This window comes from Anopheles cruzii, chromosome 2 (genome assembly GCF_943734635.1).
Source record: "Anopheles cruzii chromosome 2, idAnoCruzAS_RS32_06, whole genome shotgun sequence".
Classification (NCBI taxonomy): Eukaryota; Metazoa; Arthropoda; class Insecta; order Diptera; family Culicidae; genus Anopheles; species Anopheles cruzii.
In genome coordinates, this window is record NC_069144.1 from 20,849,428 (window position 1) to 20,867,067 (window position 17,640).

A 17,640-nucleotide genomic window follows, 5' to 3' on the forward strand; every position below is an offset into this window, starting at 1 on the left:
GGTGGGTGTGTGTGCCGGGTAGCGATGTTGCAACACTGGTGCAACCCGGCGCTGCGCTCCGATATGCTTGACTGCGGCCAAATTAAAACAGATTCGAATCGATTGGCCGAGACAGCGGCGTGAGTGTGTGCCACTTTCGCAAATAGCCCAACGCTCTTCGTCTCAATCAGCGCGAGAGGTCACCGACAGGCTGCTAGTTCCGGCGGCACCCGTTGCAGCGATAGCGTGCGAAGCCAGGCACGGCGACGGGGCGAAGCGATGGCAATTTAATAATCAAATAATGCATACCTACGCCACATGAGTGAACCCGGCGTTTCGTTTATGAATTGGCCTGCGCCAGCCTTACCGCTCCTGGCCTCGGGGTGGCCTTCTGCTCTTTCCGTTGTCGGGTGTTGATCTGACCGGAAATCGAGAGCACCCGCTGCTCAATTATGGGATGGTATGTTTGGTTGTGAATAATATAATAATGTACTCGATTGTCTTTGCCCAGAAAACAATCGAACAGGTTACATGTTGGCCTTAGGGAATTGTGACAATTGATAAAATTATAAATTATGTTTATTATGTTGATTCTGAACATTTTCAACGCAACAAAACAGTACCTACCGTTCGTTTAAAAATTCAACAAATATTTTGAGTTCTTTTTTTTCAAGTAACCACATCTAATGAGTTTTGTTTTGATTTTTTCGTTTAAACCACATCACCGACACCAGCGGTTGAGGTTCCCGACATGAATGGACGATTTCGATCACGTTTCGGTGGACTTTTGGTCGACTGGATGCGAGTTTGATTACAAAACTTTTGCACCGTTGAGGTTCGGTTTGCCCGTTCCGTTGTTAAACGTTTGCCAGTATCCGGTCTGGTTCGCAGACAATGAGAAGCCATATTTCAAACCTACCCAAAAACTTTGCAGACAGCCAATACATTCAAAAGGAGCGGTGAAGTGGGCCGTATCGATTTGTGATCAATGAACCGCTGAAAATGTTTCGCATTGGTCTCGTCAGCCTTTTACCAATCGCCGCAGGAGTTTCAAGTTTGCCAACTACGTTAGGGAACCAGTGTACCAGACAAAAAAGGGGAGAAAACTAAAAAAAATATTTCTACAAATTATTTGTTACATATTAGTGTGCCAAATAATTTGGATAATAGATAACCACTTCTAACAATCTTCTTGAAAATGATAACAAACTAGCCACCCCTTTCGCATCAACAAGTATCGTTCCGCAGGAAACTCGCTGCGGCCTTGGATCGTCCATGGCTAAAGTGCAAAGCAAATGAAAAATCAAGTGCTTCAACGCCTTTGTCAACGTGCTAACAGCGTTGTCAAATGCCGGAAATATGATGCTAACCCAACCCAGGACCCCCAACCAAGCTGGAAATCGGCAAGCAAATGGATTGGCGTGGATTTGTTTTGCCGTTGTTGGGCATCCTTATTTCTGTTCTTCAGTGTCTTGCGGCCTGTCTCGACACATTTTTAACACTTTCTCAACTAAAGGCTCACTCTTTTTTCCACCTTGTCTTTACTTCCTTGTCATTATCTTCATGTTGCTTTTGTTGTTTGGATTTTACACCCTTTTGCTTCCCAAGTCTTAGCCAGCCCAGCAAAGGCGGGGTGGCAGGATTTCCGGCATTGCAAATAGGCCGTTGATTCGGAATCGATTCCCGTGGAAGCCGACAAACTGTAATGGCGCAGCCGTTGGCGGGATGGCAAGGCAAAATATGACACCAGACGGGGTAATTTCCGGGATGACTGTTACATGTCTACTGCTTCGTCGTCGGAACGGGGCTTAGCATTTTTGTTTGCTGCCACCGTATATATAAGGGATGTCGAATGTTCATTTCCGACAAATTTTTGTGCATATTCTAGTGACTTACTGAAGCTTCTTTTCTTTTAATCGATTTTCATGATGAGCTGCAATGTGGTTTGGAGATCGCCTTCTTTTGGAATGTTTGATTTAGTTGACGATTAATTTGTCACCTCTTCGTCGATTCCAAAGCGGCATGTGAAAGTATAGCCAAGGTAAAACTATATGGAACCATAACTTATTTCGGCGAGCCGACTGCAAATGTACCAGAGTGGAGTGAAGTCCTCAGGGACTTCAAGTACAGCTAAACCTTGGGCTATGCTGGTGATATACTTGTTATAGGTCGAAGGCTCTGATGTAGCTCAGGCTTTCACGGGGATTGAAGGCAACAAGTGTCAACAAGTCGTGTCACAGTCACAACAAACTATTTCACTCACATCTAACGTCAAGACGGTCAAAGCTGGGACTGGGGGATAGAATACGTTCTTTTTATTGAAGCAAAGAAAGATAAGCAAGTTTAGAACAGTTGCAAGTTCGTTCATCTTTCTATGTTTGCTTGAGAACAATATTTGCTAAAGACCCCTTTTCTTTGAAATTGGTTTTAAGAAAAGACTCCAATTTGTCTTCGACTTCTTCGCACTGCTTTCAAACATGTCGTGGAACCGTACGTAAACTGATAAGCCTTTCTTCCCATATTAATCGATCTACTGTGGCATCGTTTCACTCGTTTTCTGTCAAGCTGTTATAGCTGGGGAAAAAAGCATCTCTGCACCCCACAAACGCTAGATCCGCGAACCAACACCCGGCAGCATAAACAGCATCGCGCTGAGATCGTATCTGCGCACCGCCCGAGGGATTACGGCATAAAATAGGGAGCGTAAACAAAACACGGTTCGTGACCATTCACGGGAATCGTGGTGAATTTATTGCAAATCGAATTTCGCTTGCTTGCGTCGGCGTAACTCGCCATTTCCGCCTGACGCGCTTCGACGACGGCTCCGAGAGAAGGATTTGGTGTGCGTGCGATGGGTCGCAAATTTTCTTATCTGGAAAGTGGTCGTTCCGAGCGGATTCGCGTGGAAGTAAATACTTTTGGCCCGAACCGCTCGCCAGATTCGATCGGCAAACTCGAGCCATGTAAACATGACAGACCCAACCCGAGGGTTTCCGAATGTCGCGTTAATTGAGATCAACAAACGCGTCCAGGGTCGGCATGTTTGCTTCTCACTCGCTTGATGTTTGCATTTTTCACGCCGTTTTTCTATTGACCGACCGTCGGCGGGGTGTTCCGACCGTTCGATGCCCAATAACTTGTTGAATGGGTTGGCTTCGAAGCATAAGTTGACGAATTCGCCCAAACACTCCATCCCTGGCCGAGGATATTCCCAGCTCAGAGGAGCATTTTCATAACAAGATTGTGATATTTTATGGGAAAAATAAACGACTGCAACATTTAAAGTACTTGCTCACCGCAAGCTGTTTGCTAAAGTGCACATCATGTCATACCTTCGGACCGATCAGTGCCGAGTTTAGCTGTGCCGTTTGGTGGCCCGGGCTTGGTTAATTAATGCCGTCCACGTCTCGGAAGCGCTGGGCCCCGATAGAGAAAAAGGAAAAGTCAGCGCGCGCGCCCGCCGTGGTACGGTAATTCCATTTCATCCTCTAATTGGCACGAGTTCATTTCGCGTTTCTTGACAATTTAATTCGATTTTGCCCAGCAATTAACGCAAACTGACACGCTGGACTCTTCCGGGTTTGTCACGCCGGATGTCGAGTTCCGGACGGTGGTCTTTCCTGCGCTCCGCCCCCAGAGGGGGGAAGAGTTCTTCGTATTTTGTGGCAAACAAACCGGCAAATCGGACCTACATTGAGACGGGTAGAACATTCGCATTAACCGGAAAAACGGAGTATCACCCAGGTGTCGTTACTGTTAAAGAAGAACAAGATTATGTTAAGTGTTGCCAATCGCTTACATTCGAGTTAAGCAAACATCCTTCTCGTAAAGCCATCCTTTTGCCAGGCAAATAAAAGCTGTTCGGCCTCAAGTGGCCGAGGTGTCATCCCATTTTAATCTTTTGATAAATTAATTTTCTTCACATCAATTCACTACACACACTTCCTGGCTGTCATGTCCGGGGGTCCGGGACAAAACGTGAGCAGTTGCCACCGGCAACGGTACCCACGGTCGGGGGCGAGAGACTCCGAACCGGAACCGGACGAGCTGATTGGCCTCATTTCGCTCGCCGGCGACCGGTACGGGAAGATGACGACGACCACCGGCGTAACTAACCGACTTCTTCTGCTTCTCGCTGGGTACACTCTTTCCCAGAAAATCGTTGCATAGAGCTACACTCACCGGATGGCATCCACTCGTGCATCCTGCGAGCGATGGATCCCCAGGAGTCGACCACATGGTTCAACGCGCTACACTCCGCCATCGGCAAGAGCACTCAGAAGGCGCTGCTGGATGCGAACCGGGCCCTGGTTTCGATCATCGGCGAGCTGAAGCACATCGGCTGGCTGAGCCGGCGGAGCGGCGGCGAGCAGGTAAGTGGAAGCCGCTTGGCTGGGCTGGGCGGGACGGAAAACACAGTGGGCCCACTTTTGCTCCTCGCGCTGGTGTTCACCGGTGCCTGAGGCTTGGCACGTTGCAAAAAGAAAACCGCAACCAACTGCCAATAATCGATGCGCCTGGTGATTATGCAATCCACGTGCACGGAGCCGATCCCGATGCTCTACCGGAGCTGTTTTGCTCTCCCCGACGCCGAAGCGCATTGTTTGCTCACTGCCACCGCCGAAAGAAAGCCAATAAGGGCTCGTCGTACAGTGGAGGCCTCGTCCTAACCATCCCCCACACACAGGCAGACATGCAAAGTTGAGCCGTAATTAAGTGAAACGCCAAGAAACGGCCGCGAGTAGGCAGCCACTCTGCAGCCGCCGGAGACAGTTGGAAATTTAATTATTGCAACCCGAGTTTAATTGGCCATCTGCCGAATAGGGGCCCAAGTTTGGTGGTCGACAATGCACACGTGTGCAATTCATCAATGTGTGGTGTCCGTGTTCGCGTTGAATGATGGCGATAAAAAACTACTCATCTATCGAACAATTCTTTAAATTTTGCATCATGAACTGTGATCGTTTGAAAAACGTCACTTGTGTTAATAAATCGACTGTCAAACTGACAGCTGCAGTCAAGCAATGGCCCAAAGAAAAACAAAATTTCTTCAATTATTATCAATTGAATCAATTATTTCTTTGTGAAATTAACTTGATTAGCTTTCAATCTCAATTTTATCACAACTCAATTGGTATAATGGCGATAGATGGAAGCATTTTCACTTTACCTACTCTTAAAGGCAAAAAGAAACGCCTTATCGGAAATAGGGCAATACTTAATCAGAATGGAGAGATTAAAATCACAATTCATCGATTGACCCATCCGGCACCGTCATCAACTATGGTGCAATCTCACGTTGGATGCATTCCATCTGCGTCACGAAGCTTTCACTGCCAAAGCATGCGAACCTTAGGAAAATCAACAGAAACGCGAAAGTAAAACTGCTAACCACAATCGCCCAACAATCAACCGTAAAAGACGGTGCCGTAAAAAAGGGGAAAAAAGTCAGAGCAGCGACGGACACACCCGAACGGAAGGGACGGAAAGAAAACTCATCAACTTTTATCTTCGGATTTTATTTGACCATTGCCGGACGAAGTTTTCATTGGTCGCATTTTCTTCTTTTTCCCCGTTTTTACTTCGCAGAATGGACGTTCCAGCTCCGAGAGCTCCGACGAGCTGGACAAATGGCAATCGATTTTCGTTGCAGTAACCGATCGAGAACTACGGTAAGTAAACAGCAGTTTTACTGTACGGTTTGATATGTTTTCGTTTGCCACTTTTTCCTATCGTCCCAGCGCGAATGGTAAATTGAAACCAGGATCGGGGGACTCCGGGATTCCCGGCAGAGATCCTGCTCGAGCGAAAGTTTCCCATTTTGTTTTCCACAAAACTCCCGACAGAACAGTGCATCGTAACAACACACACACACACACACACACACACACACATACAGACATCATTCGCGATAACTGAAGTTGGGGAAAGATTTGTTTTAAAGAAGAAGAGACAAAAAATGCCAAAGGCAAAGGATCGAACCAATGGCACTAAACGGCAACGGGTGTCGCATGGTGCGGTGATCGACGTCTTCGAAGAAAACTGTTAGTGAATTATTTTTGGTCAGAACTCGCTTCTTTCTTAGCGTTCTGCCGGTTGCAAGGAAACCTCCCAAGAGCAATCCCACGATTTATTCGGGCATTCAGATGGAATTCGCCTTCAGAGCCCAGAGTTTCTTTGCAACCTGGATCGGCTGTCCATCCGCATCTTCATCATTGCATTAGGGCAGCTAAAGGGGATTATTATTTTCCCCACGGAACGCGTCGTCACGTTCGTTCGCTTCTCTCCCGGTGGGAGGTAGTGTTACATCGTGGGCATCGCCGTACTTATCCACACAGCATCAACCTCAAACAGCGATACCGTGTTCGCTTTTGGTCTGGCGAGAAGTGAAAAAAATACTCGCGATTGCTACATTAGACTACCTTTGTGTGCGTTTCTTTATTCATATTACCTTCAGTTATTGTATACTACATTTTCTACTATTTAACCTTTATTTCTTTTATGTGTTTTTTTACTTTGTCAACTTTTCCAACAAATTGTCTATGATGGGCCCTTTAATTGTCTACCCATTCGTTGTAGCTGACTTTTGCCAAACGACAGCGACTTTTGTCCACTGTTCCTGCTCCACTTCCAGGTTGAGTGGCACGGATTGACGAAAAGTTGACCCTAGCGGGCACCGCAGAGATATGCATGGTTTGATGTCCATACCGAGTGGCAAGATTCGCCCCGTTTTTCTCAATCTCCATTCCGTTAAGCCCCTTAAGATGTTCGTCGGGAGCCAAAGACGGTGCAGGCACTTCGGACGCATGAACTTTGTCTGTCCTGAACGCGGAATGGAAACGAAACTTTGCTGCCACTGTTCAAACCAAAACTGGGGCGAGTCTCGGGATGGATAGATTCGGTTCAGTCGCCCCGTCTCTCCGCCCGTGCTGGAGCTGGCGTGCCGGCGAACCAAACCACAAACTTTCGGGCACCAGAACAACACACATGTCCCTGCGCTCCGTGCACACAAAAACACAACTAAAACCGGTGGTCCGGTTCGCGCTACGAACGCGCTAGCCACCGGCCACAGAAGTCGGGCGGAAAGTCATGCCCCGAAACTCGTGCCCAAGACTCACGGAACTGGGCCATTTGGTGCCTAAACCGTCGGCTTCCGGCCGACCGATCCTGGCCTTTGACCTGCCCTGACGGGATCCGAGAAAGTTCGGTACGTGATTATTCGCCAACCGGCGCTGTTCGACCCCGGCGAACTCGACGCCATACATCGCCCAGAAAGACATATTTGGCGTCCTGTTTGGTCTCGCACGTCGCAAAGTTTTATCAAATGCTTATCGCACGCGCTTATCCTTGTTCGGGGAATCCCTTACCCTTACCGTGGTCCTTCGGCGGAGAACCGGAACGGAACGGAAACGACGGCAAGCGATAAATTACGCATAAAATTTCGCGGTTAATAAATGTCGGTCGGTGGCCCCGCCAGCAGCGACAAGCCGGCAAACGAGGATTGTTGGCGTCGGGCCGTTTAACTTCCGGCGCGCCGGTAACTTCACTTACACACACACACACACACACGGGACGGCAGGAAGGTTGTAACATTTGTAATTTTACAAACAGCACCCCTTCCTGCACCCCATGGGCCGCGATATTTTGGGCCCATCTTGTAGGGCGTCTGCAACGCGCTTCTTTCCGTTTCTGAGACGGCCATGCAGACCAAACCGGTGATGTCTGATGAGAGTTACAAACTTGGGAAACTAATGAGATTAAGATTATAAATGATTTGGGTTGGTAGTAAATTTTGCACTACGTAATTTTTGCGAGCGACGCAAATAATAGGTTTACTTTAACATTCTCAAATTTACTATTCTATTATTATCTGAATGTTTATATTGTTGTCTGTATTTTTCCAAAAATATAAAAAATAATTTGTTACTGGTTTTAGGTAGTTACGAATAGTATAGTATTGATTACTATACAATAATGCGATTTAAAACTGTGTAAGCGACGCAGTTTCTATATTTTTGGAGCTTGTTAAATTACGCCTGGTATATAATAACTATGTTCATAGTATCATTGTGTGCTTTATTTACCTTCACCAATCTATACCCCATAGAAAACATAACTAACTTGATAATATGTCTTCTTGCTATGGCTGTAGCATCCAGAGGTTTACCCAAAAAAGGAAACCCATTTTACGAGAAACTTGTAAGATACACAATTCCAGCAATATCATTACCATTGAGTCGATGCTACAATGTAACAGCTATCACAGTGTAACTGTTGTGTAAGACAAGCTTCCAGGAATTGTTTATCGCTGTTTCCGATGCACGGGTCACGCAAATTACACCAACACTCGCACTCGGTTCCCGGGATTATGTCTGGCTGTGCCGTGTGTCAGATGTGCGGATACATTTGTGGTATCTTGAAGGCATTTTTCTTTTCACGCTGTAACCTGCACGGAGTTCGGTGCGATCACGGCGACCACGGTGACCACACGAGTCCGCTGCTCACCACCATTCCCGGTGCAATGAACCGTAGCGTACAATGATCCGCTGTGGTTGTGGACTGTGGTGCTCCGCTTAGCTTAGCCCAGGACGGGACCGGCAGGACTTCGTGCGTTGGCGTCATGGCGTCGTGAGCTTCGCTCCTTCAAAACGCATCCATGACCACTTACGAATTCATTCCAGCGGAGGCGAGTGGATTAATTTGATTTGTCTGCTCGGTGGCCTGGGACGCCTGGTACGAAATGGGGGAGACAGGTTCCTAATTGCCAAACGAGGCACGAGGCAGTGTCGGTAGTGTGTACGTACCAACAAGTAGGAAATGCATACTCAGCATATCCACCACTCTGGGGACCCTCCCCTTCGGGGTGTCGGGGCTGTCGGAGCCAATTTGAATGGGCTGATGAGTGCGTCCCAAACATGGTGTTTGATAATTAATACCACGCAGGATTTACCAACACCGAAAGCTGCATTCCTCGAACGCAGGAGCGTGAGAGAGAGACGGCACGGTGAGAGATATGCATATTGTTCGTCCAAGGAACCCGACATATTTGGAACACTTTATCAGCAAACCAACCACAGGCCGCAGGATGGGCCCGGTGAACATGTTACAGTTACGTTCTTATCACCCGTCTAGTGTGTAGCGCAAGGTACGCAACCACAGCCTCGACAACTCATTGACTCGGGTTAATTAAGGGGCCGTCTCTCTACATGAACATCCCGAAGTTGAAAAGGGCAGGATCTCAGGGCCGTATTAGGGCGCTATGTATACGCTCGGATTGATGTCGGCAACTTTGCGATCTATTCGTGTAAATGTCACTGATTGTTGTAGATTCCGCCATTTGTCCCAGCCTGAGCTGGAACCGTAATGAACCTCAAATGACTGAACGTCAAAAAAACATAACAACCAGTCATTAGTTTTACATAGCAGAAATTGTGCTCTAGAAGCAAGGCTTTTAAGTTGCTAATTTAATAGATACAGGCAAATTGCTGCATTCGAAGAAATTTGATACAACTAACAGACGACCAAAGTACTGCACATTTTCATTTGGAAAGTGTTTAACCTTAACAAAATTATGTCAGGAAATGATGGTGAGAGAGTCTAGTCAACTAATACCACTGTTTTCAACAACGGAAGAATAATATTTTAACCTATTTGGTAACACTATTTTGTGGACTGTTATGCTAGAATTTCACTGAACGTTTGGATAAACGAAATGTCGTTGCTCTTTCAGTGCGTTCCCCAAGAACCGAGCACGGAATCTGAAGCAGACGGCCAATTATCTTTGCGACGATCGCACCGACGCTGGATTAGGTTTTTAATCAGCAAAACCAGTTTGCCGTAAATTGAAACCCCTCCAGACTTCAGGCTCCAAGCGGCACATCGTGTCCTGAAATCCGGTGACATTTCCCGTGCATTTTCCGACCGCTTCCGAAAACGAGGGGGCGGATTGAAACGGCGCGATAAATTGCCATCCGGAACCGCCGGTGCCGTCTTCGGATTCAAGGCAACTTGATTCCGCCAGGAAGCGCCGCTAAGTCGTGTGCGCTGAATGCACTCACCGCCCTCGCGTTTGGCAGGGGACTCGTGCCGGATGACGTGGGCATTACGTGATTTCGGCGGCTACACGTTTGCCAATAAATCGACGCCAAAGACGGCGAACGAAGCGCCGAAATGCCGAAGCCGAGGTGCGAATGAATAATCAAATATGTAAATATTCGCCGTCGCTACGCCCCTTTAAGCGCCTTATCTCGGAGTTCCTGCTACTCTCCGGGCTCCAGAGGTACGTCGGTGTAGGGTTTCCCCGTTTGGACGGGTCTGTATGAGGAAGCGTCCGCATTCGGGCGGCATATGATGATAAGAATCAGCACGGTTCGAAACGGAAAACGCTAACGGTCAAGGCGGTTTCGTTTGATTTAAACTCGGACGGGCGGTGTATGTTGAATGTTGTGCCACTTGTGCGGTTGTTCGAAACGATGTAGGTGATGGTCCAGGTGTTAGCGCTCGCTGCTATCGGCAGGATGGGTCCGAGTTCGACGTGTTGAAAGATCGAAATAAAGTTGCGTAGAGCTAGAGTATCAATGCAGTCATAGTTACACATTGTTACAGAAAGCAACAGAACATTGACATTGTCTTTGTTGCAAGCCAAGACCGCGCTAGGCGGTTGTTGAGACGAATAATAGTACTTCTTAAAGTACGCAAATAGTAAGAGGGATCAAAGGTGTACATAGCCATAATACTGCTCGAAAAGTGCTAGAAATGCAAAAACATAAATTCATTTAGCTTCGAAAGGGCCCAAGTTTCGTTTTGATTTTCTTGTTTTATAAATGCTTATGCCCCTTTAACATGCCAAAAACAACCCGAACCAGTGGCTTGCGTGCAGTCGCAATCGCTTGAAAAATTCAATTTGCTGTTTAAACAGCGAAACAGCACCTCCCGCACGTAGCCTATGAGTAATGGCCGACGACGAGTCCCTTTCTTTCTGCCCAAATGTGCCAGGCCGGGGCCTCGGATTTGCTGTCTGTCACTTGCAATTCATTGCATTCTGCAGCTCCCCGGGGGTCCTCGAAGCCGTGGGCCGTTCAAGTCGGCGAAAACGAAACGAAACTACTAAACGGCGCTCGAGTGCAATCTCGTCAACGACTTGTGGGTCGCGTGGATAGAATCGAAAAATCTACCCCCAAAAAAAAATCCAGCACACCGCACGAATGTTTCCTTAATTACTGTCAACATTAGTGTTTCGTTTCATTCGTCGTTCGTGGACTGTAGCTTTCGGTGCTTTGGACGCCATTTTTTGTTTTGCCTTTGCTCCAATCTCATCCATTAATGGCGCTGTTACTTCGCGCTGTTGAACGCAATATAGAGGTTGTCGTTTGGGTCGTTTTCGGCTACAAACATCGGTGCAGAATGCAGTGTTTGCACAGTATTGGCGCTGGTGTTTTGTCGCCTTTTCTGCCGACAAATCACACTTTCATCGTTCGTGTCCTGTTTCGGTCGAGCGCCTCCTGGAGGGTGCTGGTTGCTGTGAACGCCCAGATAAGTGTGATGGAAGAGCCACGGTTCAAAGAGCGCAGAGAGTGTCCTCAAAACGTTGGCCATTAAGTAGCTTAAAATGGTGTCGCTTTTTTTTAATATTTTAAAATGGGTGTTTTGATCAAACATAGGAATGCACTAGATGAAGATGAAAATGCTTTCAAAGCTTCAAAGCTTTCAAAATGTCTGAAGCTTGTCTTGTGCAATAGGGAAAGACTCAACGAGGTCCGCTAAATTCGGTTCAAAGTTCATCAGGAATCCATCGTTTCAATCGGAAGCTAAGCATTGCACTAACATAATTTAGAACCTCTTGAAGAAGTGTGCAACGTTAGAAACGCTACGATCAACAACCACAGCCAAACTTCGCAGACTCAACGAATTCTAGAAACTCGAGATCGTGAGTTTGTTTACATACCGGCGACCGGCCGGCGTACCCACGATGAAAAAAAAACCATTTTTATGTTACACTGACTAAGTTGAAATTGATATGTAAATTAGAGAATACCGAGAGAGGCTTCTTTTTCTTGCTATCGAAATTTTTGCTTTTTGAAGCCTCATTTTTTCCATAGATTGCTGCAAGTTATGCGGCCAGATATTTAGCAGCCAAACACACATTGAACATTGTTTACCATGCGCCAGAAAAAGACTATGAAGAGCTCAGCCTCAGGTTCTTAATACATTCCACTAACTCCTTTTCGGTGGTTCTCAATCTTTCTATTTTACGTCTTTTAAAAACGGGAATCCTAGCGTTCCATTGGAATTCGGCACCTTCGGGGCGCTCGGCGCTACGCTCTTTAGCAGCAACATCCGATTATGCCTTCGTCGGTGTTTATAGACTTTTTCTGGCTTTCTCTGTTCCTGAATCACAATCAGTCGCCCATTACAGAACCAGGCTCGGAAGCGTGCGCGTCTAATCACGAAATAATTTGCCGGCCTGACCTGTGGTGACTGCCTCGAGTAATCGTAGGGGCCAAAGTGAAACATGGCGAGCTCTAAGCTCATTAACTGGTCAAAGTTTTCCTGTTCCGGTTGTTTTTTTTGGGGCTTTGGTTTTCGCTTCTCACGTGCATGGTCAACATGGTCCTCGCTTACTTACGGCCGCCGGGTGCTGTGCATCGTTCCGTCAGCAAGCCGAATCTTTCCACGTTAGCGGCGCCATTGCTTTGATACTTAGCAGGAGGGCTACTGCTGTTCGCAGTCCACCCTAATGTGCCCGCCATTCGTTCGTTTGTGCTCCTTCTTTATGATAATGGCGAACGAAGCTTTCACCGTGTGTCGTTTGCGTCGCTTTCGGCGCTTCGGCTTCGGCCGATTTCTTCGCCATTTTGAAAAGCTCATCCCTATCATTGTGTCGTTTAATTTTCTATATGCATGCAAAACCGCGGACCGTCGCCCAGCCTGTACGAGAGCGCCCCCTGGTCGGTGGAAGCATGGAGTAGACCCTTCGAAAGCTGCCCCCTGGTGGCCACTCGGCTGGCCGGTGCCGGCAACACATCGACCGTCAGCTCCAACTCGGTGCGTATAGTACCCGGGCTTTGGGTTTTCTATTTTCTCTCGCTAACCTTTTGCCTTTTTACTTTGATTCCTCCGCCTCCAGAGTACACACTCCAGCGTTTTTTGCATCCGGTGCGGTACGACACGCGGCGTCGTCAGCCATTGGTTGCGCTCCGAGACGAACCGCGACATGGCGACGTGGGCCCGGGTGCTGGTGCAGGGCTGCCACAATGCGATCGTCAGCCAGCGGGAGTTTTCCTTCAGATGTCTGTTTCAGGTAAGTGCAGTGCGCCCATTTGTCGATACGAACTGTTGTAACGAGGTGTTGGGTAGTTCCCGTCATGTCAGAAATGTCATTTTGAGGACTAATGTCCTTGGAGAATAATTCGAGTCAACGGTTTTTCTCGAAAGCAAGCGAATAACCGCCGAATGATTTCGCGCCTAAAGATATGCAATGCAAAGTACCCTGTTACTTTAATATTAAAATTGCCTCGTAAGCTGCCAAACACTGATGCGTTGCACGGTAAACCAACACCCAGCACACGGAAACCAGTTAACTGTAGAGTTATTATAATTTTATGATCAGCGTTAAGCCGACATCGTAGTAGAAATTTACTACCATCCGAAATTCGGTTGCTATTAAAATCGAACCGACCCGGCGTACCGTGCGGAAAGCAATCCCGCGCCGCGGTGTATCTCGTCCGATGGCACTAATCGTTACAACTTGCCGCGTGATCGATTTTCCTTTAATACCCCGCTCGTGTTTGGTGCTCGACTCGGTCTACGATTTAATTAAAACACCTCCACGAACACCGTGCGGTACTCACCGGCCGAAGGCAGCGGGCACACAGTGTCCTGGCAGTGTCCCCTGCGCTGGCGACTCTCAAACCGCAACGCCCAGCGACGTACCACGCCTGGAGCCCAGGGCCCGGGGTTTAACAGGGACCGCTTGGTTTTTTTTTGGATCCCGGCCCGGGGGTTACACAAAGCCGCCGCTCGAGGTCTGCCCGCTGGCTAATCGCCTATTTCCGCTCTGCTCGACACGGCTCGCCCGTCGGATTCGCACCCGCGAACCGGAAAGTGCCATAAAGCAGCCGAGGGAGCAAAGCCGCGCTGGTGCGGGGCAAGTGTTTTGCAATTTCCGGCCAGCCCGGGATTAAAAACCGCCCGGAATCAAATTTTGCGTTCACACCGCGCCACAGCGCTCCAGCGGCACCCAGATGAAGTTATTAATTGGCACGGGGACACGGCACGGTCCTACCGAGGGGCCAGCGCCAACCGGAACCACCCAACTATTGCGGTGTAAGCAGCGCCGGCAACGTACCGTGTCGCTGGCGCACCGATACCATTTGCGCTATTGTCGATCGGGGCGGAAATCAATAGAAGCACGAGTTGAAGTGCCTATTTTTAGAGTGCCTCTCACCAGCTCCAGGGGTCCCACGCGCTTCCGAAATTAGCTTTGGCGTGATCAGCGTGCGAAAACGTGGGCACGTGGCACGGATCTAGGCACACTGGAGAGAGAGCTCTCCGGAGACTGTGGCGGAAGCGGAGTGACAAAATGGGGTTCGGCTAATCGAACAGGAACGCTGCCTTGCGAATTGGGGCTTTGGTCCGCAACTGTCGAGTGTGTGGTCAGCGGAAGACGGTCGCACTATGGCACTATTCAAGTTAATCGCACTTCCGAAGTGCTGCAGGATATTTGCGCAGAACGGTGTTGGTGCTGGGTGTTTCCGGCGGTCTTTCCAGGCTCCCAAGAGCTGCTACTAATTAGCGTGAGAAACTGTAGTCAATTGCTGAAGACTTAGAAACACTTGTTTTACTTCACTTTTCCTTTGCCTTTCATTATACTATTGTGTGCTTACTTATTTTACTTGCTTTTGTTCGTTATTGTAATTTTATTCTATCAACTGGGTTTGTTTTTGTATGATAAACATAATATCAGTTTTTTGTTATTTATTCCTAAATTTTTCCTTTTTCTTGATTTGTTGCTGTCCAGGCTTGAATTGGGTTTCCATCATTTTACTTAGCGTACTATTTGCACCGTTGCTAACTTTACCTACTTTTGTTAACCATTTTTCATTGTCTTTATGTTTGTTGGTCTTTCCTTTCCATTGATTCATTTATTGTCACTTTAAAATGTATTTTGCTTATTGTTTCGAATCTCAACTTACTTACTTCACTACTGTACACGTTTTATTTGCTTTAACGTCTTCTTTGTCGTGTTTGACGTACTTTCAAATTCATCTTGACATACTTGTTTTCTAAATATTACAAACCTTCTGCTGCAAACGACTTACTGTCTGTTTTTTGGGCTTGTTTTCCACCGACACAGGGTCGACCTTGTCAATTAATAGTGCACCTGGACCGTGGGTTCACGCTGCTGGACAGCGGGCTCGGTCCCGCGTCGAAGGCGCTCTGGTCGTTCCCGTTCGACAAGCTGAAAGGTTCGGCCGACGATGGCAACAAGTTGCTGTTTTTGAACTTTATCGGCCCGGAGGAGGGCGGCGGCGGCGGCGGCGAGCTGGTAAGTGGCCCTAGTGGCCGACGATCTGTCGCAGGTCCCTCCTTTTACTGCCTCCCTGATTCTCACTCTCCCGGCTGTTCTCTCCTCTCTTCCAATCTCTCACAGGAACTGGACATGGAGTGCTGCCCGAAGCCGGTGGTGTTCGTTCTGCATAACTGTCTGTCGGCCAAAGTGCACTCCCTGGCATAAGGTCGCCCTACCAAGCTGATTCCAGAAAGGGTTCCGATCCCGTTGGCTCACACCGAGCTTTAGCCATTCACCATGTTTACAGGACCCGGAACCGGACCCAACTCTTGCTTTGATGTAATCTGTAAATATGGTCATCAAACCACTTCACCGCTCCGCCAGAGTGGCCACTCTGTCGGTCCCAGGCCCCAGAGTCAGCACCCGGTCAGTTGGTCAGTTAGTCCGCGCGGTAAGGTGACATTTGAAAGATTTATATCCACAAAGCGTCCCACGGTGGGCCTCCCGCGAGAATCCATCTCAGTCATCCCGGAGCGTAGGTAATTCGGTAGAGCAGCAGCAGCAGGTCGTTTAGGGCAAATGTTTTGTTTTTGTTACTTGTTTGCAGCACACTGCAGTTGTACAGTTCTGTCGTTCTGTTTGTTTCTAGTTTGTAGACGTGTAGCGCGGCCGGAATGCCGGTTCGTAACTTCCAGTACCCTTACTCGTAGAGAGAATGAACTTCCTTCGTTTGGTCAAGCAGAAAACGATCAACAGCCTGTTTTGTGGAAAAGACGAACAGTCGATTGCAAAGATGGGTGATGTACAATTAAAGGAACAGATCGAGAGTCGAGCAAACAGGCGAGGTGAAGGTGCTATGAGAGGTCCCGAAAACTGGCCGATGTCTAGCAAAAATGTGTTTTGGGTGCTTTGAGTGGTGAGTTCAATTCAATGTGCGAATGGTGCTTCTGATTACTGTGCCTGGCGAATAGTGCGATGAAGCTGGTGCTAAGACCACTTCGCCTGCCACATTACGTCACAGTAGCATATTTGAGCAAACGGCCAAACCGAAGTACCGCTGCCTAAAAGTGCTGGTAATGAACATAATTTTTGCGAATGTTGCAAGATTTTATAGCATGAACAGCGACGTAAATTTTGCTGAAAACCAATAGCATCGTGGTAATATTATATCATTTTACAATCTTTAAATTTATTAATTTTATTGGCGGTTCAATTAAAAACGAAGACAAGGAAAGTTTAATTGTTACTTAAAACATATTGTTTTATATTTTTATTGTATAAATCATATACCAATCCTGTAATCCAGTTACATAAATTACGTTATGTTTAAAAATAGTTTTTCTAATTCTTAACGACGAAAATGGTTGCGTAAACGATAAATTCTGGTCGGTAAAACCAATAATATATTTAAAAAAAAAAAGGGGGCTTAAAAGTAGACGCACTTCTGCTTTTCTTGAACGTCTAATGCTGGCCAAATAAACTGAAAGGGACATAAAAAAAGCTTTTTGGCAGCAAAATCATAGCGAAAGCATCTTTGAGAAACCGAGGAATACTTCGTCGATGCGTTACATGAACCTCCAAAGTGTACCATTAGGTGGACGCCGAACCTCCCAGTGTTGGCACATCCCGTTTCGAGCAGCGTCCGGGACAACAATGCCACAGAATGTTGATGGTGCTGGCAGCCGTCCCGATAAAGTGGCGCGAACTTCCCGGTTTTGATGGACTCTTGGGCTTTGTTTCGCCATAAGTTGCCACTTTTATAGTTTTTTTTTTCTTTTCGCCCAGTGCAGCGACGACGAAGAAGGTTTCCCGTCTTTTCCCACATTTGTTAAGTGACCGTGTGCCGTAGTGCCCGTATTTATAGGAATATTTAATTAAAAGTAAGAGCACAAGTCGAGCAAAAACTTTGTCCTTCTCGATGCGCAAGAAAGCTAGTTTCCAGCGCCAGCGGCTGTCGTAAAATCGGCCCCGGGTTCGTCTTCTGCAGGCTCTTCGCAGTAGCGCAGGGTGATGATGAAAGTGGCAAGTTTCGGTCCCCGGGACGATGGGACGTCCTTCACCTGTTGCCCGGTGCAGGGCCAAAGTCTTGGGTCTTCCGCTCTGGAGTTTTTGCAACGTTTCTCTTCAACTCTGGTCATTATTAGACACAA

At 47.5% G+C, this 17,640-nt stretch overlaps 1 protein-coding gene across 1 annotated transcript in view; it reads left to right on the forward strand.

The window, feature by feature from the left end:
• Positions 1 to 16,662, forward strand: part of LOC128277817 (beta-1-syntrophin) — a 77,161-nt gene extending 60,499 nt beyond the window's left edge. Inside the window, exons 5-10 of the mRNA XM_053016347.1 lie at positions 4,135 to 4,352; positions 5,569 to 5,651; positions 12,906 to 13,023; positions 13,106 to 13,279; positions 15,335 to 15,526; positions 15,632 to 16,662. Of these exons, the coding sequence (XP_052872307.1) occupies positions 4,135 to 4,352; positions 5,569 to 5,651; positions 12,906 to 13,023; positions 13,106 to 13,279; positions 15,335 to 15,526; positions 15,632 to 15,715 (869 nt within the window). The 3' untranslated portion in view covers positions 15,716 to 16,662. The remainder of the gene's footprint in view (positions 1 to 4,134; positions 4,353 to 5,568; positions 5,652 to 12,905; positions 13,024 to 13,105; positions 13,280 to 15,334; positions 15,527 to 15,631) is intronic.
• The last annotated feature ends 978 nt before the right edge of the window (positions 16,663 to 17,640 follow it).